We start from the raw sequence: 26,481 nt of genomic DNA, 5'->3' as shown, positions 1-26,481 counted from the left end.
CCTTTCCAAAGCGTCTTACCACTTTGTAATCTTACACATCCAAGGTACGTTCAAACTTGAGCACTCCAGTATCAAGACAAGCTTGCTTCCCCTGGCAGCCTCAACAAGAAGCACACTCAACACTGTCCTTTGACTTCTAACTAACGTTTTCTCATGAAGATGGCCTCGACTACCCGACAGTTCGCCCGCGCGGCCACTCGCGCCACTCGCAACGGCTTCGCCATTGCTCCTAGACAGGTCATCCGCCAGCAGGGTCGCCGATACTATTCTTCTGAAACCGCACAGAAGTCATCTTCCGCCTGGGTGTGGTTGACTGGTGCCGCTGTCGCTGCTGGTGGTGCTGGTTACTACTTCTACGCCAACGGTGCTTCTTCCGCTACCCCCAAGGTTTTCAACCCTACCAAGGACGACTATCAGAAGGTTTACAACGAGATTGCTGCTCGCCTGGAGGAGAAGGATGACTATGATGACGGCAGCTACGGCCCCGTTCTCGTACGTCTCGCTTGGCACGCCAGCGGTACCTACGATAAGGAGACTGGTACTGGTGGCAGCAACGGTGCCACCATGCGATTCGCCCCTGAGTCTGACCACGGTGCCAATGCCGGCCTGGCGGCTGCCCGCAACTTCCTCGAGCCTGTGAAGGAGAAGTTCCCTTGGATCACCTACTCTGATCTCTGGATCCTTGCTGGTGTTTGCGCTATCCAGGAGATGCTGGGCCCTGCCATTCCCTACCGACCTGGTCGCTCTGATCGTGATGTCTCTGGCTGCACACCCGATGGACGTCTTCCCGACGCCTCAAAGCGCTCTGGACATCTCCGAGACATTTTCTACCGTATGGGCTTCAACGACCAGGAGATTGTCGCCCTTTCCGGCGCCCACGCGCTTGGCCGCTGCCACACTGACCGATCCGGCTTCGAAGGCCCCTGGACTTTCTCCCCTACCGTTCTGACCAACGATTACTTCCGCCTCCTTATCGAAGAGAAGTGGCAGTGGAAGAAGTGGAATGGCCCTGCCCAGTACGAAGACAAGTCTACCAAGTCTCTGATGATGCTTCCCAGCGACATTGCCCTGATCGAGGACAAGAAGTTGAAGCCTTGGGTCGAGAAGTACGCCAAGGACAACGATGCCTTCTTCAAGGACTTTTCCGACGTTGTTCTCCGATTATTTGAACTCGGTGTTCCTTTCGCCGAGGGCACTGAGAACCAGCGCTGGACCTTTAAGCCTACAAACCAGGCATAAGTGGTCGAGATACGACAGAGAGCTGCTTGAGATGCCTGTGAAGGAATTATGCGAGGGGTGAAATCGGTCATCATATCATCGATGAACTTGAAGAAGAGCGATATCCGGAGTTTTGGTTGTGATTATTTGGGCGCTGGTCAAGATCGCCAGCCTAGGTATAGACCATGTCACGACTTTTGTCAACATGAACCTGTCAATAGACTAAGATGTCTACCGTCTTATACGGCAGAGACCAAAAGAAGAAGAAATCTTCGAATTATTAGCCTTTGTGCCGGGTCCTGGCATTGTAATGTGTCGTCTTAGTGAGATCGGCCCGGGCGGTAACTGTAGACATGACAGTCGATGACGGCGTCTTGTTCAAGGGTGTGATAGTCATTGGGTTTGTTCCTGCATCTGCTGCACCAGGCACTTGACTTTGTCCAGATTGGTTTCGAAGTAGTGCTGCTGATCATTATCTGATGATTGGACCAAAACCTTGAAAGTAAACATATATGCAGAGTCAAGACCTTGGGCTGCGTGGCCATACCATACGGTATGTTATGTGTGTTCTACTTCGCATACTTGAACTGAAGATGCAGATACTCAGCGATGCAAGTCTTGAGGGACTGAGGAAACAGATGACTGACTAAAGACCAATTACGAGTATTTGCAAGATGTATCACAAGAACAAGTTCTGCACTGGAAATGCCATGAGGATATGTAGAATCCAAATACCAAGATATTTACTTATTTGTTGAAACAAGTATCCGTAGTCCTGACTTGTTTGATTTGGACGGCGCTTTGTTCTGTGGTCTTGATGTCAAGATGAAGGAATATGAGTTTATCACGACTGCTTTGTCAATGTGTCTGTCATTACAGTCGTGAGAGTTGCTGTACGAAATATAGGCCCTAAATCCTCGTTGTCCCAATAACGGGGGCCTTCGTGTTTCGGGGTGATTTGGTTCAGCAAGAGTTGAATGCTCGACCTTGGAATGATAACGTTATCGAAGAGGGGCTCGGCTTAACTATTTTGATTATTCAGCGTCTGCTCCCAAATTGGACACTAGAAACCCAAGGGGAAAACGATTCCTGGATGTCACAGTTGAACAACAGAGCGATAATGCTTGCAATAGCTTTACTAAGGCTATTTATTCTCGCACGTCATCGTTCGCTTAGCTGAGCAGACCATGACCCTCTTAATGATAGAGAGCTAGGCAAGAAGAAAGATCGCCATTGAGGTGTCAATGAACCAAGAGTAAAGGTGGTTAGTCTTGGTGATATAAATACCATGTTGTCCCACGCTCTACCTCCTTATATGTAAAGACAGGCAAGCCCCTAGAATTGAGCCTATATCTCGTAATCATACTCTGTTGATTTGGTGGATACTTGGAACCCAGTGGAATTGCATCAACACGGCGCATGATTCTGCAACCAGGTCAAGAGCCTTGAACACATCCGACTTCAGCATAAATCCCCACCAATGTCGACAACGTCGACAACCTTGTCAACCTAGACAGCACATTTTACTACTCAAGGGCACGAGCAACTATGGGCAACACAAATATCGAGAACAAGGCAGCCTCCGGGGTTCCTTACTTCACCCCGGCCCAAGAGCCGCCGGCCGGAACCCCGCTCAAGACCGATTCGGCCCCGACGCTGTTCAAGCCCCTCCGCACTCGTGGCGTTGAGCTGCAGAACCGCTTTGTTGTTTCTCCCATGTGCACTTACTCTGCCAAAGATGGTCACCTAACAGATTTTCATCTTGTTCATCTTGGCCAGTTCGCTCTTCGAGGTGCTGGCCTCGTCTTTGTTGAGGCCACCGCCGTTGAACCTCGTGGTCGGATCAGCCCTGAGGACTCTGGTCTCTGGGAGGATAGTCAAATTGTTCCTCTGAAGCGTATCACAGACTTCATCCATAGCCAAAACACCAAGGCTGCCATCCAACTCGCTCATGTAGGGTCATTATTCCAGAAGGAGCCTCGACGTTGTGAAGCTAACATATCCTCCAGGCTGGCAGAAAAGCGAGCACAGTTGCGCCTTGGATCGGCGGTAGTGTAAATAAAGCACTTGCTACCAAAGAAGTCGGCGGCTGGCCAGATGATATTGTCGCCCCCAGTGCTATCCCGTTCGCTGAAGACTTTGGTACACCTCACGAGCTGACGACTGACGAGATCAAGCATCTTGTGCAGAAATGGAAGGACTCTGCTATAAGAGCTGTCAAGGCTGGCTTTGATGTCATTGAGATCCACGCGGCTCATGGCTACCTCCTGCACCAGTTCCTCTCACCTCTCTCCAATGTAAGTAGTATTGACATTCGTTGAGAATGGTTCATCAACTGACATGGTCTCAGAAACGAACAGACCAGTATGGAGGTAGCTTTGAGAACCGTACTCGTTTTCTCTTTGAGATCGTTGAAGCTATTCGGACTGTTGTTCCTGAGGAGATGCCCGTCTGGGTACGGATCTCTGCTACCGAGTGGATGGAATGGAATAACGAACCTTCCTGGGATCTCGAGAGCAGTACTCGGCTCGCAAAACAGCTTCCTGGAGCAGGCGTTGACGTTCTCGATATCAGCAGTGGAGGCAACTTGAAGGCGCAAAAGATCAAGGTCCATCAAACCGTCCAGACTGACCTGGCAGGCAAGATCCGTGATGCCGTCCGTGCTGATGGAAAAGAGCTTCTGATTGGAACTGTTGGTTACATTACAGATGGTCCATTTGCTCGTTCACTCGTCCAGGAGAACGAGGATCCCAAGGCTGATCTCGTGCTTGCTGCAAGACAGTTCCTCAGGGAGCCCGACTTTGTTCTCAGCGCTGCTCATCAGCTGGACATCGGCGTCAAGTGGCCGATTCAGTATCACCGTGCACCACCTAAACCTCGGGGACCTCACAGCAAGTAGAAAGGGAGGAGACACATATAATGATACACGAAGCACTGAACACTCTCAAGTCATAGAAAGATAGCATTGAATTGAACATGATTACGACTTTGAAAGCTGGGGATCTCTTGGAACCTTTCTTGACTTGGAACCGAAAACCTAGGTACCTATGCCAGCATTATTCGTGTATTGGATGGCTATCACCGCCAAGTCAGAAGCCGATAATTCTGTACTTACTTGTTAAAGTTGGGGAGGAGTATCCTACTGTCCGGTATGTCACGGAGGAAGTATCATGGTGGGGCCGTAAACTGACCGTTTCCGTGGGGCCGATGAGCTGAGTAAAGCGGGATCACGTTTCGCCTCATTCCTGTGACACGTCTTTATTTTTCACGGGGATCACATACTACCACTTATCGATGTTTGACTCAACTACATACAAAACTGGCTGCCTACACAGTAGGTAGCTAGATTAGCATTGACGGATTCATTCTACAGAGGCTGAGAAGGATTTGGTGGATTCAAAAGGTGAATGGCATGAATGAGGTTCAAGAACTTAAAAAAGTTGTGACCGTCGGGATTGGTCAGAGTGGGAAGGTTGAGTTAGACCAAAAAAGAATATAGTTTCGAGGCTGGATTGGTAATTCGTGGAAAAGAATATCAATCAATAAAGCACATAATGGAATGCCATTCATCTAATTTTAACTACGTGAGCAACCCCTCCATCCATGTCACGTTCAACATTGGCAAGGCTGGGCTGTGTAGTTGGATGTATGCATGTTGGTACCTAGGCTGTCACAGAGACGTGGCCTTTTGGCTTGAGACAAAGATGTTGCCACATTGAACAGATGCTGATCTGTAATCGTGACTCCAAATGTCATCTCATTTAGCCAGGGGTTCCGAGCCTTTCGGAGCATCAAATCCCGTATTTATTGCAGCTTAATTGGGCAATTGTCTTTGCACTTCCCTAATCTGTCATTATCAGAGTTTCAACTTTGATGATGAGAATGTAGGTGGTGTACCTCGGGTGATGATACGGATACATCAACATTGACAAACAATGCCTACTTACCTAACCAAAGAAAAAGGGGTACTTTTTCATAGTGAGATGTCTAGTCTGTTTCACGCACGATCCTTTAACTACCTGATTATAAATATCTGTATTACGTAGAACCAACATTCTTTGAAGATCCCATCCATGATCCCATAAGCAGTTCAGCGGCGGCGACGGTTGTCCTTGTCCTGCCCCTGTGGACCCAGGGACCTTACAGCAGCTGAGGGGCTCAGACGCTTGCTGTAGGGCAGCTCCGCCCAATGACAGGCAGCGCCGGACCCTCACTATGGCCTGAAAGGGCTTAGAGCCCGGTAAGGAAACCCACTAGCTTTCCGCCGCTTTGGAGGGGCCGTCCCTGTCTGCAGAGTGCAGAGTGATCCGGCGGTATGGGCTTGATCATCGACCTACCTACCGTATGTACATAGAGAAATCCAGTGCCACCAGACCAAAGGGACACTTGTTCAATTGAAAGTTGGACCCCCCCGGGCAATTCCTCGTCCCTCTCCACCTTTGGCCCGCGCAAGACTCAGCGGGAGTTGTCTCCGAGTGGGGTTGACTGATGTTAGTTGGCTCCAACCTCTCTCAAGCCATTGTACCCTCCCGTAGCTTTCTCTACAGTACGGTACATGCGGCTAGATGTACGTTACCTGTCCTCAAGCTCCAACTACAAAACTCTCCTCCATCTTCCCTCCACTTCCCAACTCAAATCTTCCTCTTCCTCTTCTTCCTCCTCCTTCCTTTATATTGCCTGCCCGGTCCTGTTCAGCGGAACCTTCTCTTTGTGTTTTATAGGATACCCCAATAAAAAGACAGCCCATCATGCACCACAAGAAGATCGCCTGCAGCTTCATGACTGCTCTGGCTGCCTATGCCTCTGCTGCCGACTCAGATGTTCACCAGCTGACCAAGGACACCTTCGAGGAGTTCGTCAAATCCAACAATCTCGTCCTCGCTGAGTGTAAGACCCCATTGAAGCCTCTCTTCCCCTCCATCCCCCGCTAACAGCTTCTTTCTCCAGTCTTTGCTCCCTGGTGCGGTCACTGCAAGGCCCTCGCCCCCGAGTACGAGGAGGCCGCCACAACTCTCAAGGAGAAGAACATCAAGCTCGCCAAGATTGACTGCACTGAGGAGGCCGACCTCTGCAAAGACCAGGGCGTCGAGGGCTACCCCACCCTCAAGGTCTTCCGTGGCCTTGACAATGTCACTCCCTACTCTGGCCAGCGCAAGGCTGCTGGGTAAGTCGACACCTGTCATGTTCAGCCGAGATCTCGACTGACAGATTTTTACAGTATCACTTCCTACATGATCAAGCAGTCCCTCCCCGCTGTCTCCATTCTCACAAAGGACACCCTCGAGGAGTTCAAGACCGCCGACAAGGTTGTCGTCGTCGCCTACCTCAACGCCGACGATAAGAGCTCCAACGAGACCTTCTCCAAGCTCGCCGAGGGTCTCCGTGATACCTACCTCTTCGGTGGCGTCAACGACGCTGCTGTTGCTGAGGCTGAGGGCGTCAAGGCCCCCGCCCTGGTTGTCTACAAGTCTTTCGATGAGGGCAAGAATACCTTCACCGAGAAGTTCGAGGAGGAGGCCATTGCCTCTTTCATTACCACCTCTGCCACCCCTCTCATTGGTGAGGTCGGCCCCGAGACCTATTCTAGCTACATGTCTGCTGGTATTCCCCTCGCATACATCTTCTCCGAGACTCCCGAGGAGCGCAAGGAGCTCGGTGATGCCCTCAAGCCCATCGCTGAGAAGTTCAAGGGCAAGATCAACTTCGCCACAATTGACGCTAAGGCATTCGGCGCTCACGCTGGTAACCTAAACCTCAAGGCTGACAAGTTTCCCTCTTTCGCCATCCAGGAGGTTGTCAAGAACCAGAAGTTCCCCTTCGACCAGGAGAAGGAGATCACACATGACAACATCGCCAAGTTCGTTGAGGACTTCGCCGCTGGCAAGATTGAGCCCAGCATTAAGTCTGAGCCCATTCCCGAGACCCAGGAGGGCCCCGTCACTGTTGTTGTTGCCAAGAGCTACAACGACATTGTCCTCGATGACACCAAGGATGTCCTGATCGAGTTCTACGCTCCTTGGTGCGGTCACTGCAAGGCTCTCGCCCCCAAGTACGATGACCTTGCTTCACAGTTCGCCGCTTCCGAGTTCAAGGACAAGGTTGTCATCGCCAAGGTTGACGCTACCCTCAACGATGTCCCCGACGAGATCCAGGGCTTCCCCACCATCAAGCTCTACGCCGCTGGTGCTAAGGACGCTCCCGTCACCTACCAGGGCTCTCGCACCGTTGAGGATCTCGCCAACTTCATCAAGGAGAACGGCAAGTACAAGGCCGAGCTCCCCGTCAAGGAAGAGGGCACTGAGGAGGCCGCCCCTGCCGCTAGTGAGGAGAAGAAGGATGCCGAGGAGGAGGATGTCCATGATGAGCTGTAAAGAATTGATGTCAACAACAACGATAGTACACAAAATGGGGTATATCTGATTTTTGTTCGGGCGCGGGTTCTCTTGGGTGCTCACATTTGATCGCACCTTTCTAGGTTTTTAGTTTTCGTGGCAATGGGACCATTTCATGACTTGACTACTATTTTGATCTCTTGTCTCAACTTCACCGTGACTTTAATGCTTCTCTTACACAGACCGCATGATGTCTTATAGATTGGGCTAGTAGCTATGCTCGTAACATAGCACATGATCGTACAAATCTCCCCAATCGCCTTGTTGACAATCTCAACCCCAAATACGAATAGGAAATGCAAATGGGAGCCATCCTCATTTCAACACGTCCACCAGAGTCCCAGCGGAGCTTATTCTGACCCCTTGCTCCGGCTATTTTATACAATTATGTCTTTATCCCGTCTTTTCCGTCTATTTCTTGCCCTGTGTCCTTGTCTCCAGAGCCTGGACGTGGTTGCTCAGGCGGGTGACGGAGGCTTGTAGAGTCTGGTCGAAAAATGTTAGCACGTGGTCAAGCGCTTGAAATTGGAGGAAACTTAGATGACGCTCTCTCTTATCAATTGCCTCATCTCATTCGTTACGTACGTAAATATCCTCGGTCAACAGATCGTTGGCGATCTTGTACTCCTTGAGGAGATAGCTGTAGGAGGCGCTACCAGCGAGAAAGCTACCGAGAAGGAAGCCGAAAAGACTGACAACAAAGTCAATAACCTCATTTCCGTCGAAAGACTGTTTCTGTAATCACTAACCCTCCACGAAAAGCTCCCAAAGGTTTCCGGGCAGGGAGAGGCGAATCGGCCATCCGTCGGGCAGATGTGCTGAAGGATCGGGTGGCCAGCGCGCGGCTGCTGGAGAACAGGACTCTTGAGGCGACAGACATTGCTGCGATTTCGGTGGTGGACGTCGGATTGTGCGGTGTTTATCTCGCGGGAGCAATAGGTATGGTTGGCGATGGACGTCAGAGGTACAGTTACGACAGAGCTACTATGGGAGCCGGGTGCTCGGAATATTCTGAGCTCGGCGGGAATTGGAGTGTGCTGGTCGAGCTGTCTGGCTCGTGATTGGCTACGCCACAATACCAGCCGCTTTAGTGTGGATTTTCTATGGAGGGCCTCGATACTCTTCCTTCATCATATTCTTCTTCTTCTTCTCAGAGTCCTGAATTATAGAGAACGATGAACAATTTCGGAGTCATCGAGCTTGCCAGCGCAAAGACAACCTCGGCGCCAGGCTGGGCTTACGTCCCCGACAACACAATCAGTCGCCCGACGGCGCCAACCAACAGGAAGCGCGCCAGGAATGTTCCTGGTCTTACATATAGCGATCTGACGGCTCGACAAGATAATAAAATTCGAAAAGAAGCCGAGGCTTTAGATAAGGATGGTGGAAAGGATAACACGATACCGTTGCCAGTCAAGAGCGGAAGAAGTACGCGCGAGACCTTAGCATTTGTGAAAGACGGGAGATTGACTTCTGGCAGCGCAAGGAAAACACACACCTAATGTTCGTAAGATTTTGCAATCGCAGAAGACATTCGGGAACCATTTAGACGATTTCCTCGCGATGCAGGCACTTGCAGAGGCCAACCCCACGAATTCTCGTTCCGCTGCCTCTGGCGCAAACAACAAACGGCCATCGAATAGTCGAAGAGATACTTCCTCATCCCTCAAACCACCGCAAGAAGAAGACATAGCGATGCCAGACACCGACGCCCCGACTGTTCTTCCTGAATCATTGAGACCTTCACCACCGAGCCACCCTGGTGACAACGATCCTTTACTTATGTCGCGTGTTCCCGACATGCCATCTGATGAGGAGCTGCGCAGGCTCCTTTCTCACCCTCCCTTGAACTATGGCGAAGTGACGGGCCACCGAAACAATAAGTATCCCGTTAGATCGTTCTGTGAGGTCTGCGGGTATTGGGGACGTGTGAGATGTATGAAGTGCGGAACAAGAGTCTGCGCACTAGATTGTTTGGAGGCGCATAAGGAAGAGTGTGTCACACGCTATGGACTTTGAACACTGTCTGTTTCGTTCTTGTTTACGGATGCGGTTTTGGCACGATTTATGACATGGAAACGGGATGGCATGGCGTCACGGATTGCTGGGTTGGAAAATAGCTTGATACCCCTGATTTACCTAGGATAAGATTATCGTTGATGATTCTTGTGACTGAGTCCAAAACCTGCGATGTCGGAATCGGATCGAATCCTTCTGCATTGGTTCATTACGTGGTATATATTGTTCGGTCTGACTCTGCTGTCCGAGTGTCGTGTGAGTGAGCTGAAGGGGACGAAGAGACTGGGTTTCAGTCTTCGGCAAGTGACTATTATTTATGAAGAAGTCAATTTGCTGGGGCATGTCGAAAATCCTGTAAATAACTACTTTGAACGTGGATAGAATAATTGATACATCAATAGCAGGTCTACGTAAGTTTATTAGACTATACTATACCTCTTGATACTAAACTGCTCGACCAAACGGCACTATTTCCGTGCCCCTGCCAAATTCGCAGTGACTCAAGTCTAACCCCACCTTCGTGTTTAATGCCCCTTGTGCCCCGCCATCGACAAGACGAGACCACTTTCAAGTACCCAACTTACTCCCACCAAATCTTCAGCATACGCGCGAGAGTTCTCAACATGTCGTCCGATCAAGCTGATGCTGCCAAGGCGGCCGAGGGCGCGTCTGAGAAGAGCTTACCTTCTCGCCCTGCTAAGCAGCCCAAGGAGAAGCAGCCCAAGGACAAGTCTGCCAAGGGTGGAAAGTCTGCTGGCCTCGAAGTTGGTGTCCCTTTCTTGACTGCGGTGTACATGACGATACATCTCAGGGTATCATGACACCGTGTCGGACCCTGCTAACTGTGTATGATAGCTCCCTGAGACCCCCGAGTTCATCCAGCACCGACTCGATCTCTTCGATAAGATCAAGGCCCGACAGGACGCCGAAATCGCTGGTGGGTAGTCCAAATCCTCCTCACGCTTTCGACCTTCGACTCGAATCGACTGACAAGAATCTTAGCCAAACCTCGTGAGGAAATCACCATCTCGCTTCCCAATGGCAAAGAGGAGAAGGGAACTTCTTGGGAGACCACCCCTGGCGCTATCGCCAAGGGCATCTCCAAGTCCCTTTTCGAGCGCACTGTCATCTCCAGAGTTGACGGTGAGTTGTGGGATCTGACCCGACCGCTCGAGAAGAGCTGCAAGCTCGAGCTCCTTGATTTCGAACACACCGAAGGCAAGAAGGTCTTCTGGCACTCTTCTGCCCATATTCTTGGAGAGGCCGCTGAGAAACGCTTCGGTTGTTATCTGTGCAACGGTCCCCCTACTGAGGACCCCCCTGGATTCTACTACGATATGGCCAACATGGGAGAGTGCGTAAAAGGCTTGGATTAATTTGCCGTAAACTTCACTGACATAAGCCCAGGCAAGTCGTCACCGATGATGATAAGAAGGCACTGGAGCAGCTCTCCAACAACATTGTCAAACAGAAGCAGCCTTTCGAGCGTCTGGAAATGACCAAGGACGAGCTCCTTGAGATGTTCAAGTACAGCAAGTATAAGGAGTATTTCATTCAACAGCGTGTTCCCGATGGCACCAAGAGTACTGTGTACCGATGTGGTCCCCTGATCGATCTGTGCCGAGGACCTCACGTCCCCACCACTGGCAACATCAAGGCCTTTTCCGTTCTCAGGGTATGTTGATATTATATATGCAATTCCTAATCTTGACACGACGGGCTTGAGCTGATGTTCAACAGAATTCCGCTGCCTACTGGCTCGGTGACAGCAACAACGAGTCTGTCCAGCGTATTGCTGGTATCTCATTCCCCGACAAGAAGGCTCTTGAAGAGTATAAGCACTTCTTGGCTGAGGCCGCCAAGCGCAATCACCGAAAGATCGGTACTGATCAAAAGCTCTTCTTTTTCGACGAGGCGTCTCCTGGATCTGCTTTCTTCCTACCACACGGTGTGCGCATTTACAATGCTTTGATGGAGCTCATCAAAGGCGAGTACCAAAAACGTGATTTCGACGAAGTTATGTCTCCAAACATGTACAAGGCGGATCTGTGGAAGACATCAGGTCACTGGGGCCACTACGAGGAGAACATGTTCACCTTCGAGGTTGAGAAGGAGAAGTTTGGGTTGAAGCCCATGAACTGCCCTGGACACTGCAAGATCTTTGCTCACTCCGATGTCACTTATAAGGACCTCCCCTGGAGGATGGCTGACTTTGGTGTCTTGCACCGAAACGAGTTCTCTGGGGCTCTTTCAGGCCTTACTCGAGTCCGTCGTTTCCAACAGGACGATGCTCACATCTTCTGTACCGTGGATCAGGTATGATGGCTTCTACTAACAGACTCGTGCTTCTACTAATGTACTCTAGATCCGAGAGGAAATTGAATCTGCTTTCGACTTTTTGAGCAGTGTCTACGGTATCTTCGGTTTCACATTCAAGCTTAAGCTGTCCACCCGACCCGAGAAGTACGTCGGTGACATCGCTACCTGGGACTCGGCCGAGAAGAAGCTTGAAGAGGCTCTCAACTCATTCGCCGAGAAGACGGGTGCTAAGTGGGAGTTTAACCCCGGTGATGGTGCTTTCTATGGACCCAAGATCGATATTGCTCTGTTCGATGCCCTGAAGCGTGAGCACCAGTGCGGTACTATGCAGCTCGACTTCAACCTGCCTCGACGATTCAAGCTTCGATATGTCGCTAACAAGGGCGAGACCGGAGTCAGTGATGGTAGCAACCCCGAGGAGGATCTGCCTGCCGGATATGCACGACCTGTCATGATTCACCGAGCCGTTCTAGGCAGCTTCGAGCGAATGTTCGGTATTCTGACAGAGCACTTTGGCGGCAAGTGGCCATTCTGGCTCAGCCCCCGACAGGTCTTGGTTGTGCCTGTCATGCCTGCTGCCAACGACTACGCCAAGGAGGTCCAGAAGATCTTCCGAGCAAAGGGGCTCTACAGTGATGTGGACCTGAGCAGCAACACTTTCCAGAAGAAGATCCGCACCGGTCAGCTGGAGCAGTACAACTTTATCTTTGGTGAGTTTGGAATGGAAGCTGCCTTGTTCAAGGCCAGTGGCTAACCAGATTGTTAGTTGTCGGTGCCGAGGAGGCCAGCTCACGCACCCTCAACATCCGTAACCGAGACGACCAGGCCACCCAGGCGAAGGGTGAGCTGGTTCCTATTGACGAAGCTCTTGAGAAGATGGTTCAGCTCAAGTCTTCGCGAGGACTTGTGAACAAGCTGTAGAGGGATGTGATAGGTTTGCCATGACACTGGAAGGGACGGTGCGTACAGAGGGTGAGATTAAAAGCAGAGGGTATATGAATTCACAGTCAACCAAATGAGACATGTTAGATGATGACAGACACGGGAACTTGCATGGAGAGGTAGAGTCAAGAACAGAAACAGATATCCAAGTAGCGGTCAATGGAGAAAAGAACGCCTCTTGAACAAGCTGATGGTTGATTGGTGTCAGAATCCACGGGATGAATTCATAGCCGCGAGCTATAGGTGGAAGTTTGACGTAACAATTAACGTGCATCCCGATGTTTCGGGACGCCCAGTCAAAGGGATTGGGGGAGAATTGGGCAGTGCGAGATAGGCTATCGAGCTGGATCGCTACCTAGCCAATATCACAAGCCGCAAGAGACTTGACATCCATCGGGCTGTGCAAGTTTGAGTCTAAGATCCACAATAGAAGCCTTTTTAGCTTCATGTCAAGAAGAGGAGACAGGGATAATATGAGAAGTGACGAACAGTCAAAGGCCGGGCGAAGAAGAACCGGACAAGCCGTGTTTTACTCGAGTCCAAGGGATTGTTGGCGTCGTTGTGTAACACGACGATGGCCGATCAAAAGGTTGAGAAAATCGAAATTCCCGATTACAAGCCACTTCTCGGTGTAAGGTTTGTTGATCATGGCTTGAGTTGGGATGAGATGAGCTGCCGCAAGTTGCTTTTTCTCAGAGCGACGAATAGGGGCAGTTGGATAGGATATTCACAGATTCTTGGTATGTATGCTGACCTGGAACATTACGAGACGGGGAACTTAGTTGAATGAACTTGTCATTTGAGGCGTAAGAGACTACGCCTTGAAAAACCGTGATGAGGTATAATTATCACGGTGGCTTGCAGCATACTACTAATGTATACATACTTCAGCATAGGTGTCATTGTTGACTCCAGACCACAAGAGCCCCCAAGCCATTGCTTATGTCTGAAAAGTATGTATCTCGAGTGGATGCCATGCTCGGTTTACATATTCGCCGGTGAAAAATGGCGTCCAAGTGGAAGCGGGCAAAACATGATATATCACTTCTGATGAAAAAGAAAAGCAAAGAGAGGGCCCACGAGGCCGGTGAGCGGAGAGAAAGAAGATTGTGGGCTAAAGATGATACATAAACGCACGAACAAAGAGCCATTCTCAAGGCCGACTAAAGGGAGACGAGGGCAATGAGGCGGCGCGTCTAAAACGAGTCACGGGATGGTTTATGATGTATCAAATTTGTGTGCCAGCCAACAACTTGAGGACCTATGATAGATCAGAAGAAGCAATGACCGCATGTAAAAGTGATGGATGAATATGCACTTTACTGCGTTGGGTGGTTGAAAAGTGAAAATAGAAGACGCGATCATGACAGCATGGAAATAACCGGGCGGCAGCGTGAAGTTGGCAGCTTTGCTGGTGTTTGATGCTTTGGTGATAGATCATGTATAGTGGAGCCCTGTGGGAGAGACGTCCACCAAGCAGGGAAAAGAGCAAGACATGCTTATGGCCGCGGTGAGAACAGACACTGAGTTGACACCCAATACATTAATAGGTAAGGTACCCATACAGTACTGTATAGGTATGTATGTACGTACGTACGTACGTACAGATTGACTCTTTGACCCTGAGCGTACCGTACGTACGAGTCAATGATTGATTATTGCCGTCCCTGGCCTCGGAGTTTTTCGAATCCAGTGATGAACACAAATATCCTCGGCCAGAAAACCCTGAGCTGCATCTAGGTATAACCACTGCGGGAAAAGACTAGCCCACCCCATGGTCAGACTTGGCAGCCAGATGCCTGCTCGGTCAGATCCGCCTGCGACTCTAGAGTATGTTCTGTGTGTGCTACGTCAAGCATTGCAGCACTTTGCTTTGCTGTGTTCCAGGTGCGTGGGATTGCGTGTGTACATCCCGCGCTGGAGGGATGCGTCGAATGGGGGGTTTTTGGTTTTGGTGGGTGGTACGAAAAAGATGAGACAGCGCCGATGTCAATGAGGCAAGCTTCAGTATCAGCTTAGTAGGCAGGCAAGTGAGTCGTTCTCAAGTTGTAATACGGGCGTAGTATTCCGTTGTCAGGCATATATGTGTATGTACTGTATTGCATCTGGAAGCAAGCCTGGGGACATTCACTGCTGCAACGGCCAACTAGAGTTGAATTGAGCTAAACCCAGCTTAGATAACAAAGGACATGAGGGTCCTTGATTTGAGACAGTGACAGTGACAGAGACAGTCAGTCAGTCAGCGGTAGGCTGGAAGGTATGCAACAGAGGAGGGAGGGCCTCATTATTTCCCAGGTATTCTGACTGGTCAGTTGCCAGTTCAGACCGGTCAAGCACTTCATACAGTAGCTCCAGTTCAGTTTGAGACATGGAGGTCGGGTCCATATTCCCCAATTGCTATTTCCCATCGACCAACTGTGCGGTTATAGTTTACATGAATGATCGATCATGTGGGTTTGGCGTCGTCCCTCGTGGCATGAGAGATCCCTAAGCTAATATCTATTTGTCCGTTTGATATCGAGCTGATAGGCATTGACCTTGGGCAGTGAGTGAGTTTGGGGTGACACAGAATATCGTATGCTGATGCTGCTGTTTCACCAGGGCTGCAGGTTGTACAATGCGAGGATCTCAGTGTGATCCAAGCCGGCCAAGTTTGCGAGAGTATAATGGGAATATTCCAGTTGTCTTTGGTCAGATTGGGGTTGTACGAGAAGCAGGCTGTGGTCTTGACAAAATAAGTAGTCTATTATTACCATCGGTTCGAGGGATGTGTGTAAGCAGTGGAGGCATGAATCTCCTGATATGGATATAGGAGCATTGCCTATCGCAATGGTTGGATCTGCAGGTCGCTCGGTGTGGACAGATGTCGCAGATGCGTTGTCGTACATAGGTACCGTGGGTATTCCATTACCAAGAGTGGGATATAGCAAGATCACAAGACCTGTTTCTCGTTCCTATGTTGGGTTAGTATACGGATTAATTAGTAGTTGATATAGGCTGTGTTTGTTAGCGAGGAGTTGACGACGACAGCTCATCAACTACAAATTACCTACGTACTGTACATACGCAGAAGGAGAAAGATTGATCAGAGTCCTTCCTAACAAAGAGCGAATGACGATCGGGTTGCATTCCCCATTCATGGCCCCTGTCGCTGTTGGTCAAAGGCAAGGTCCCCAGATCCATGCAATTCATGTCTGCATGCATCCATCTCTCAATCGGGCAGCTTGACTTGGATGCTGGGGAGCCGGACAATCGTACTGTATGTATGCATGTATTCAGGGATAGAGAAACAGATGCACATAAGATGGAAGGATATTGTATGCATGATTATACGACAATATTGTGATATGTAGCCTGAAAGCGAGCAAGGGCAAGGGCTTCGGCGTTGAGGACCTCAAATACTGGGTGCCTATCTATAGACTATAGTATTCCAGACACCCTAATTTGTTTGTTGAATAGAGGACAGTCGTCAAGTCACTGTGACCAGGTCTCCGTCCTCCCCTATCTCCTCTACCCAGATGTGATCCAAGCTACCGCGCGCCAGCCCGCTCACCCGCTCCCGTCTATCGCCCAGATCGTTGACTAGCGTCTGTCTGTGCTGAGAATACAGTACTGTAGTGTACTCAAAGGAAGGCACGGTTAAAGTGCGGAGAGGCTGGCTGGCTGACTTACTCATTCATTCATTTTGTCGTCTTCCTACAAAAGAGGGCACGGCCTTTGTTACTGGTGATAACTGACGAGCTGGTACCATCCTCGAGTCAGTAGCTAGGTATTTTATATAGGTAGGTAAGTATACATCAGCGTTCCTCCTGCTACATATACCAACATAGGAACATACATAGAACAAGGAGAAGAAGAAAAAGCAATCATGTTTAGGTATGTATGTACCAGACTTCCATTACAACAACTTTCGATTCTCGCTTCCCATATCCATGGATTTTCCCCTAGCACCAACACATCTCCACCAACTAACTACCTTACACTACTACCCTACCTTAGCTGCTTAGCTGTACCTATGTACTGTATATACCCCCTGCGCTTTCATCTATCCTTCCTTCCATCAATAAAATACCCTCCAAATCTTGACCTGATCAGCAGAAACAAAAAAGAGGCGTCAGGCTGCTATTTCTCTGGCATCCAATACCCTACGGCATGGCTTATACTGAAACAAGGAACTCCAATCCCCCACCTAACCCACGGCGATTCCCGGAGACCTCCAGTGATCTGCCCCCCCCCCGGTCTTTGTCCCCGAGTGCTAAATGTGGGCAGCCACTTTAGGTTTTCTAGTTGACCGAGGGCCAACCTACCTTAGGTACCTCAGTAGTTTCCCTTCCCTATAGCCTACTAACCTTACCTAGAGGTAAGTACAGTACGGAGTACCTACCTGTTGTCGAGTTTCATCATTTATCATGTTCGACCTCGAGTATCTCACATTCGACCAAAACAATGACCACATTCCCTCCACAACAAATCGTTCCATCTTATACCGCTCATTCTCATTCTCATTCTCATTCTCATCCTCACTCATGACTCTGCTTCGCCGCAGCCTAGCTAACCCTTGCCTAGACCTCCTCTCTGCCCGGGTACCTACCAACTGAACTGACTGTACTGTACTGAGGTGTAGCTACTTGCAACTTGCCTCGTCCATCTCAGCTGAGCTGCTGTTGTCCTGTCCTCTGCCCGGCCGCACCCTTGCTAGCATGGCGCCTCACTTGTACTCGACATAGACCACAATTCATAGTCGTTCCATAATAATATACAATACCCGCTCCTCGAGTTCAGTTCAGTTCAGTTCAGTTCAGTTCAGTTCAGTTCATTCCCATCAATCTCGACACTACCGGCCGTTTTGACACCGAAACAAGGCCCCAACCACTGCTTACCGCACTATCTTACCCTAGTCCAACACGATCTGCAGCCCACTCACTCCCACTGTTAAACGGACTAGGACGGACTGCTTGTCCCCTCGCCTTCGCTCTAAACTGGACCACCCCCCTCCCATCCCTCCATCGTCCATCTTGCGGCGTTCAAATCAGAGACATTTCCGCCTCCTGTCTCTCCATCAAAAGCAAGCAATCGCCAATCTGCCAGACCGCCAGCGCGCTTCTCACTAGCACGCGAACGACCCAGATTCCAAGTCAGAGCCATAGCCATAGCCCAAGTCTCTCTGGCCTCTTCAGCCCCCCCTTTGGAGCTTGCCCGTATGCAGAAGCCTTCAGCTCTGCCTCGACTCGCTAGCACGGCCGTATTGTAGAAAAGCTTCGGCTTTCCCACTTCGCTCCGTCGCGGAGCTTGACTTTGGTCTCACGATGCGCCGATCCGCTCTTGTTATGCCCAAGAGCCGCCTACGAGACAACCCCTCGCTGCCTGTAAATACAACATCCTCTATTGCTGGTTCATCTGTGAACGTTGTTGGGGCTCTCTTGCGGGATGAGGGTTTCCAAGCTGAGCATCATCAACCTGCGGACTCAATCACAACCAGTGGCGCCTCTTATAATACCTTCAACGCCCATCCTCATTCACAACCTCATGGTGGCCAACCGCAATATATGTCAACTCCCCTGCCCAGCACGGAGGAATCATACAACATCCCTGAGTTCACGGCCGATTCGCCTATGACAGATGCGTTCCCCACCGAAGACAACACCATCTCCGCTACCAAGACCCCTACTTTCGCGATAGTGACTGACGGCCCTTCTGCTACAATCGCCGCTGAGTTCTCAGACCAGAACACCTACGACCAATTCTCCTCCAACGCCTACATCGAGACCTATAATTCCGAGTCTGAACCTCTGGAGTCCGAGTCCGACCCAGACCAAGAGCATCAGGACGGTATTGATCTTGATTTGGACACTTCCACCCACCCACCTTTCTTGGACAACTATTGGACACCTCCCACACATCTCGACTTGGACTCTGACCACATACCCTCTTACCATAACGTGGATTATGACATTGATATGAGCGATAGCGAAGGTGGTGCTCCTCTCGACGACGCTTTCGACGAACTTGAACACTTCACGGACGACCAGTCTATTCTATCCGAGGGGGACAGTGATGAATCACCCCCTATCAATCACTCAACCAATTATCTTTCGCAAGCCGCCTTCCATCCGCCCACCATAGTTGATGACGATCTAATCATGAATTCTGTTCCATCTCCTGTGCCATGGGAGGACGTCTTGATCGAGGACACGGCTGCGTTGGAGGACAATGCGCCTCCTTCGCCAGCAGACGTCCAGGGCGAGTCACTACTTAGCAACCCCAACCCGACTATGATTGGTTCTATAAATCTGTGCCTGGTTGACTTTTTAAGACACTGGGCATACCAAGCTCGTGCTTCCTCCAGTCCATCCCCCTCGCGGATTCACGCACCCTATCCAGAAGACATTCGCCGTCAAGCAAATGCACACATCCGCGATGTTCACTACAAGGACCTTCAAGGCGATGACTATGACATCCAGGGCTTGGACTGGGCATCCATGAACACTACTAGGGAGTATGCGCGGCAAATACGATGTGCCACTTTCAAGAATTATGTCAACAAGGAAGGTTCAGATAGATGGAGCGTAAGTGCCAGTCACCTTTGATCGAGTATTCTCAGCTGACCTCAAATTAGCCTCACATGGATGACGCAGCTATCCCCGCGACTCAAAACTTTATGAGATTCAAGAGGTTCCTTATCCGCCAAGATGTCTACCTAGCTCATTTTCAGCTACGGAGCGTCCTAGCATGCCCCTCAATCTCGCAGGTCTACTACCCGGGCAGGAGAGGAATCAATCAAATCAACCCTGTCACGGGAAAAGTAGAGCTTGTACTTAACAACAGTCATATACATGGTCTGGGAGCTCTCATCTCTACCCTAGATGCAAGCCACGGTGCCATGTTTGCAGGCACGTTTAATGGCGAATACTATCTCAAAAGCCTGGATTCAGAAGACAAGAAAGAATTTGCAGAAGGTGTCATTACTGCCAATATGGGAGGAATCACCAATCATGTCCAGATCTACCAACCCCGGCGATCTTCTGGTCCTGTTGCTGCCATTGCCAGTAACGACGAGGGATTCCGCCTTCTAGACCTTTCTACACAGAAGTTCTTGATGCAGAGCAAGTATCGATTCGCACTCAACTGTACGCGCATGTCACCTGACGGCCGTTTGAGAGTCATGGTCGGCGATGACTTCAAGGTACTGATTACCGACGCCGATACCGGCGAGATTCAGCAGGAACTGTCCGGACATCGTGACTATGGGTTTGCCTGCGATTGGTCCGATGATGGGAGGACAGTAGCCACCGGTTTCCAGGACAAGGCCGTCAAGGTCTGGGATGCTCGCCGTTGGTGTGACTCGCGGGGTGTCAGTACACCTCTGTGCACTATCAGATCCGATATGGCTGGTGTGAGAAATCTGCGCTTCTCGCCCGTCGGTAGTGGCGAGAGAGTACTCGTTGCTGCCGAGGAGGCTGACATTGTCAACATCATTAATGCTCAGACTTTTAACAAGAAGCAGACAGTCGATTTCTTCGGTGAGATCGGTGGCATTGCATTTGCCAACGGCGGGCATGAACTCAATGTTTTGGCGAGTGACCGTCACCGTGGCGGCCTTCTTCAGCTTGAACGATGTGGCCGTACCGCTGAGCCCTATTTCTTCAGTACCTGGAAACGTTATGTCGATGGTGACACCAATAAGTGGCGCAGTAAACCCGATGAGTTTACACACAGCGGTGAATGCTATCGTCGAGTTCCAGCTCAGAGCGATGCCTTGCCGATCTTCTAAACAATTTTCCACAAAACATCTTCGTGTGATTCACAAATTAACTTTATACTTGCTTGACCTCGCTGGTCACTCTCCTTCATTCGAAACATCTTACTCCTTAGCGTTATACCCCTTTTGTTCTGGCTTATCATATTATGATCTGTTGCAGAAATTGCCATTGGCCATTCACGACACGCCACTTCTATATAGGCGGCGATGATTTCCAATATGAGTACACAAGCTACACAAACCCTCACTTCAGAGCTATTCGCCATGGGCTTCATTCATCATTTTTTTTTTTTTTCACTTTTTATCACGGACGTCATTATCCTCGGGGTTCAGGGCTGAGCCCGGTCACTTTGTTTGGGGATTATAGATATCAGGACGTTGGCAGCGGGATCTTCATACTTTGTGGACATGGTACACACAGTAAGTGAGCTCTTGAAGCTTGGGTTTTATTATACTATGAGTCGAACAGTCTGTATTTGTGGGTAAAATTTGGGACACAGGAGTGAAGTATAAGTCAGCTTTATATCTATGTAGTTTGCAAAGATGATATTGAATGACTACCTACCTACCTAATATGGATATCATTTTCTGCATGGTCTCTATTCCCTTAGTGGATATACGCCACATATATTCAGCTTCAATATCACTCTAAGTACAAGGCATATTCCACAGGCTCGGATCTAAGACATACACACATTTAGTAAAGCACCTTTGATTACCGAACCAGGTACAGTCTCCGAGACACGCGAGTCTCATCGTCATTCCAGATATACCGTGTCTCATCTGCTCCTTGACCGCTAGAAGACTGGTGAATATTCGAAGTGTGCCAAGTTGAATGCTGTACTATAAGTACGATAGCTTCACAACAGACTTTTTGAATTATCTATTAGACTGTTTACGCTACGCTAACGTGGACAAGTAGCACGTTCGTTTACTTGTTGTAGCTCCCATGTCATTATTATTATAGGTCTCTGCTAAGGCAAAGCCGGTTGGGGTGCAGGACCGATATCTTGCTCGCTTGTGTATCAAGCAAGGCTGTGATCTAATGTCGATCGCCTTGATAAGATCCTCCGGTTCCAATTCTTCGAGCTCGTCATGGGAATTATCAGAGATACTTGCTCTCTTATTCTAGGAGACCTGCGTTGCTAAAGGGCTGGGCGTATCATACATGCACCTGTCGCTGATGTTATTGGCACATTGGTGACTGCTATGATACATCCGACATGGGTTTAGAGACCTTGTTTGTTGACAATGTCTTGGCTAATTCGAGTGTTCAGTTGCGTGGGGGGGTTGGTCACAAGTTGATACTAGGATGAGGCGAAAGGATCGTGTGTACGATAATTCACAAGACCTAGCAAAATGGCGACTGAATATATACTACTGAATTACAGCGTTATGAAGCAGAGGCTGAATGGCAACCCGGCTATAGTATAGATAATACATACAGATCATCTCTCTCCCAAGAAAAGGCTTTCGCTTACCCCGTCGCTCAAGAGCCGTAAAGACGCGTCTACCGTAAAGAAGTGCTGCCGCAAATAACACATATGGAAAGATGACATAGTAACAAGAGTTCACAGATCGTTTGAACAGTGGAAGAAAAACAGTATTCATCAATAAGGTCGTCCTCAACCGCCCGACCAGATTCGTTTCCCTCAATCTATTGCGCGCGTGCATGCGCGCAACATGCATTGCCCCCTAAGGCGGATGTCTGGAGTTGGCCTGAGAGAGAGAGAAGACCGTCGGCTTTCGGACTCCATTCCCGAAGGCTCTTGTTGGATGTCAATGGTGTGAATCACCGCATGGACGGTGGCGAGAATAAGAGAAGAGGGTTGCACGAGGAAGAAAAAAGAAGTGAGTGGCCGGGCGGTGTTGGTCATGATTATGTACAACATTCAGCATGCTCCGAGGGTTGAATCGTACAGAGGACGCTTGGGCACGCTGCAATCAGAACCGGAGTCTCCAGAACTGCTTAGTAGCCGGTGAAAGAAGAGGCGCAACCCCAGCTTCGCTCACAGTTGCAAGAACCAGGCTCCTTCCAGAGATCATTCTCGAAGGAGAAGAAGACGGTCTTGTCACCGCAGCTCTCGCGGATGGACTTGATAGCCTTGGCCTGCTCAGACTTGCCAGGGCAGGCAACGCCGTTGCAGTTACCGCTTGAGGGCCAACCGCACTCCAGGTTGATGACATCGTTGCCCTTGCAGATACCACGGAGGATCTCAAGTTGACCAGCGACGAACTCACCAGCCATGTCAGGGGTGGTGTTAGGGTTGAAGTAGGGGTGGATGTTGGCACCGGTGACATCAACAATATCGCAGATAGCACCCTGAACGTCCTCGCGCTCCCAGATATCGAGTGTCTCGGCGATGGTGTAAGGACCGGTGTAACCAGAGCACTTCTCCTTGACGACAGTGACGAGTTCCTTGAGCTGCTGGGGAGAACAGAACTTGTTCATGATAGCCTCGTTACCAACAGTGAAGAGCTTGACCTGATCCCACTGAGCCCACTCGGCGTAGGCGTCAACCTGAGCCTTGATGTCAGGGGTTTCGTATGTGCAGCCGGAGGCCTTGACGAAAACACCGACGATCATGTCAATGCCGTGCTTCTTACAGGCGGGAGCAACAGTTTCGAGGGTATCGCAGTCAGTAGAGTAAGATCGGATGATCTGGAAACCAGCCTCCTTGAGGGCAGCAATGTCCTGGTCAACCTGGTCGGCACCCTTGCACTTGCCGGTAGAGGCGACGTAGGGAGTGTAGGTAATACCGTAGTGGTCGTTTCCACCTTGCAGGTTGCCGGAGCTGGAAGGCTTCTTGGGGGTCTTGGGCTTAGGAGCCTCGGAGGGCTTCTCATAGACGGGCTTGGTGGAAGCAGGAGTCTCGGGGACAGAGTAAACAGGGGCCTTGGGGGTCTCGGGGACCTTGCTGGGAACCTCATAAACAGGCTTAGTAGGCTGCTCCTGCTTGGTGACCTCGGGCTGGGACTTGGGGGCTTCGTAGACAGGCTTGGTCTCCTTGGGAGGCTGGGGCTTGGGGGCCTCAGGAGCCTTGGTGGTGGCGGGAACACCAGACTGAGAGTAAGGGCAGACGTAGACGTAGTCGGTCTCGGTGACAGTAACAACCTGCTCAGGGGCGGTATAAGTACCAGGAGCGTAGCTGGTAGGAACAGGGTAGACGATGACGGTCTCCTCCTCGCAGGTCTTGGTGATAGGAGCAATGGTGTAAGTGCCAGCAGATGGGCAGACGTAGGTGGTCGTCTCGATGACACTGGTAACGACACCCTCGTGCTCAGTCTCTTTGGCGTAGGGGCAAGTGACTGTGGTAGCAGTCTCAACGATGGTGGTGACACCTCCCATGGTGTGGGTTCCAGCAGGGACCTTGGTGGTCTCGCCAACGCAGACGGTGGTGGACTTAGTCACGGTCATGGTGGTGGCAGGGAAAGTATAAGTGCCGGGAGTAGGGCACTTGTACTCCTCCGGAGTCGGGACGGGGATGACCGGGACGACCTTGGTGGTGGTGGGAGCTACAGGCTTGGGAGCCTCATAAGTAGGAACCTCATGAACGGTGGTGGGCTTGGGCTTGACGGCCTCATGAGTGGTGACGGCCTCCTTGGTGGGCTTGGGGGCAGAAGGAGGGTTGGGGACAACTGAAGCAGCGATTAGCGTTTATACCACAGAATACCGACATGTTGACATACGAGTAGGCTCGCCATAGTAGGTAGTCCAGATGGTAGTGCAGGTAGGAACGCAGACCTCTCCACCACGTCGGAACATCTCATGAGCCCGGCGGTGGTGAGGGTAAGCGGCCTGAGCACCGGTAGCCATGGCCGCAACGGCGGCAGCAGCAAGTCCTCCCTTCATATTGGAAAAAAGCTCCGAAAATTCAAGTACTGTACGTAAATGTAAGAGTTTGTAGTTGGCGTAGGAAACGAATGCCCGCTAAAAGAGTGAAGCGGTTAATGGAATAGAGGAAAACGAGAGGACGAAAGCGAAAATTAACGAGATGCTCTCTAGATTCGCGAAGGATGGAACCGTGAGGGAAAGAAAATCAGAGAAGAGAAGAGGAAGAGAGCGGCATATTATGAGCAGATCGACTGTTATTGCCTCTACCTGCAACCCGGTCTGTTTTGCCTTGGCTGCAGTGCCCAGAGGGTCATGGCATTGACAAAGGATGGCCCTAGTCGAGAATAGCGGTTTGGATGGTACCTGACATGATGCACGATAGCGGCGTTTGGAGGCCAAAACTCAGGTACCCGTCCGTCCCTGGCCTGTCCTCATGTGCCCTGTGCCTCATGAAATGAGCTGGGGTGCTAGTCGCCCAGTCCCAAACGTGGACCATTGTTGGTGCAATATGTCTATCATTGCCTTGACAGCGCTAGAAACCCCAGCAGTTGGCCGGGGTTATGGACGAAAAGGAGAAGGCTGTGGAGCACGGGGCACGATGCAATCTCGTGGGTTCAACCCGCCCAAGGGGCATTTGCTCACGTTGTCGATGCCATGCCTCTCCCAAATAAGGTGGTTTAGGGGCCTCGAGTGTTCGAGACCAATCAGCTAGCTAAGCGGTCAAGGCTGCCTCTGTTGCGAGAACCTGTGGTGAATAAGAAGCGATATTAGTCCAGGGACGAGGCTTCTCTGACTGTTGGTTGGTCACTTGACCATTCACAAGGGGAATCGAGATGAGTTGACCTCGATTGAGATGCGCGATTGATGTGAACCCCGCGTGGGAGATGAGCTTTCAAGTTGCGCATCATGCTTGGAAAGGTAGTATTTAGCATCTCTCAAGGTAGAGTTGCCTCCAAGGGCAGCGCCCGGGCTATCGCGGTATCTTCCTTCAAAAATTTCATCTATACAACGATCCTTCAACTCATGCCGATTCTTGACTCTGTTCGCCTTTCGAAATTCAAATCAGTCGGTTCATCGGCGAGTGGGGTCCAGAGATTGTTCCTGCAGCTGGCATGGTCCCCCAATTTACCCTAGCGGAGGTGGCTTCGCGCTTGTGGACCCAGGGGTTTCCGTTCAACCGTTCTATTTGTTTTAGTGACGGTCAGTGAGTCGCCTTGTCGTCACTCTCTCTTCGTCTGAGCCTTTGCGTAATTAATAGCTACCTCGTATTAGCAACGGGGCCAGAAGTTCCTGCCTCAAAAAACCCCCCCTCAACACAACAGGTACCTTGCAGCGTCCATATGCGGGGAATTAATAGATATAGTAATCCGAGAAAGCCGGGGCAAAAGCTTGTCAGTTGGTGGTCGGGTTCTCGCCGGTCAAAACAACTAGGCTTAATGTCGGACCTCAATCGTATAATTGCACTTCGTATTCACCGTCACATCGCACGGCAGTTCGTCTTGCCCGAGATGCTCTAGCCTTTCCAGCTTTTGATGAGCTGTGCGGAGTACTCTGCGATGAAGCGTCAGTTGGCATCAAGTCAACAAACAGTGAATTGACTGGATATTCTCGTGTTTTGGTGATCTGCTCATTTGTATGTAAGACTCTGGATCAATAGCAGCCCCTGTATAGGATTTGCAATGTCGATCCATCGGAATCGTCTCTTGCTCAAATGAAGTGAATCTCGCGCGCTTCTTGGCTCCAAGTCGTTGTTATTTAGGCTATGCTCGGCAGCCGGACAGAGCAGGGTACCCTTCCAATTAGAGAAGGTCTTTATCTCGAGGCATCTCCCAGAATGGAACTACTGGTCATTAGCTAGTTCCGGGCTGAATTGATTGTCGACTTGGATTTTTGCCAATAATAGTAGCGAATTCAATACATCTATGTATATCGAGCCCCTTTTGCTGATAGGTTTCCGTGAAGCTTGCGGCGAGACGGAGAGCACCAACGTATGTGCA

General features: G+C 50.3%; 8 protein-coding genes across 8 annotated transcripts; 6 read left to right on the top strand and 2 right to left on the bottom strand.

Moving 5' to 3' along the window:
• Positions 1-153: 153 nt before the first annotated feature.
• Positions 154-1,239, top strand: FSUBG_7812 (cytochrome c peroxidase mitochondrial; the record flags this gene model as incomplete). Its single annotated transcript, XM_036686155.1, has 1 exon — positions 154-1,239. One exon carries the CDS (start codon positions 154-156, stop codon positions 1,237-1,239), a length of 1,086 nt encoding a protein of 361 aa, XP_036536734.1.
• A 1,527-nt stretch (positions 1,240-2,766) lies between these two features.
• On the top strand, positions 2,767-4,117 carry FSUBG_7811 (oxidoreductase; the record flags this gene model as incomplete). The annotated part of the gene is made up of 3 exons (XM_036686154.1): positions 2,767-3,171; positions 3,228-3,515; positions 3,569-4,117. 3 exons carry the CDS (start codon positions 2,767-2,769, stop codon positions 4,115-4,117), a joined length of 1,242 nt encoding a protein of 413 aa, XP_036536733.1.
• Positions 4,118-5,966: 1,849 nt separating this feature from the next.
• On the top strand, positions 5,967-7,589 carry FSUBG_7810 (disulfide-isomerase precursor; the record flags this gene model as incomplete). Its single annotated transcript, XM_036686153.1, has 3 exons — positions 5,967-6,105; positions 6,166-6,382; positions 6,437-7,589. The coding sequence occupies 3 exons, from the start codon at positions 5,967-5,969 to the stop codon at positions 7,587-7,589; spliced, it is 1,509 nt and encodes a 502-aa protein (XP_036536732.1).
• Positions 7,590-8,021: 432 nt separating this feature from the next.
• FSUBG_7809 (lipo leucine-zipper domain protein) lies at positions 8,022-8,490 on the bottom strand (the record flags this gene model as incomplete). Its single annotated transcript, XM_036686151.1, has 3 exons — positions 8,022-8,096; positions 8,196-8,301; positions 8,360-8,490. 3 exons carry the CDS (start codon positions 8,488-8,490, stop codon positions 8,022-8,024), a joined length of 312 nt encoding a protein of 103 aa, XP_036536731.1.
• A 295-nt stretch (positions 8,491-8,785) lies between these two features.
• On the top strand, positions 8,786-9,629 carry FSUBG_7808 (threonyl-trna synthetase; the record flags this gene model as incomplete). Its single annotated transcript, XM_036686150.1, has 3 exons — positions 8,786-9,038; positions 9,091-9,539; positions 9,591-9,629. 3 exons carry the CDS (start codon positions 8,786-8,788, stop codon positions 9,627-9,629), a joined length of 741 nt encoding a protein of 246 aa, XP_036536730.1.
• A 623-nt stretch (positions 9,630-10,252) lies between these two features.
• FSUBG_7807 (threonyl-tRNA synthetase) lies at positions 10,253-12,869 on the top strand (the record flags this gene model as incomplete). The annotated part of the gene is made up of 7 exons (XM_036686149.1): positions 10,253-10,441; positions 10,485-10,566; positions 10,632-10,983; positions 11,037-11,304; positions 11,370-11,945; positions 11,995-12,658; positions 12,715-12,869. 7 exons carry the CDS (start codon positions 10,253-10,255, stop codon positions 12,867-12,869), a joined length of 2,286 nt encoding a protein of 761 aa, XP_036536729.1.
• Positions 12,870-18,196: 5,327 nt separating this feature from the next.
• Positions 18,197-20,661, top strand: FSUBG_7806 (vegetatible incompatibility het-e-1; the record flags this gene model as incomplete). The annotated part of the gene is made up of 2 exons (XM_036686148.1): positions 18,197-19,456; positions 19,507-20,661. The coding sequence occupies 2 exons, from the start codon at positions 18,197-18,199 to the stop codon at positions 20,659-20,661; spliced, it is 2,415 nt and encodes an 804-aa protein (XP_036536728.1).
• Positions 20,662-22,618: 1,957 nt separating this feature from the next.
• Positions 22,619-24,502, bottom strand: FSUBG_7805 (beta-glucosidase btge; the record flags this gene model as incomplete). The annotated part of the gene is made up of 2 exons (XM_036686147.1): positions 22,619-24,288; positions 24,340-24,502. 2 exons carry the CDS (start codon positions 24,500-24,502, stop codon positions 22,619-22,621), a joined length of 1,833 nt encoding a protein of 610 aa, XP_036536727.1.
• Positions 24,503-26,481: the final 1,979 nt, after the last annotated feature.

This window comes from Fusarium subglutinans (genome assembly GCF_013396075.1).
Source record: "Fusarium subglutinans strain NRRL 66333 chromosome Unknown NRRL66333_c0000101, whole genome shotgun sequence".
Lineage (NCBI taxonomy): Eukaryota > Fungi > Ascomycota > Sordariomycetes > Hypocreales > Nectriaceae > Fusarium > Fusarium subglutinans.
This window is presented reverse-complemented; position numbering and strand designations above follow the sequence as displayed.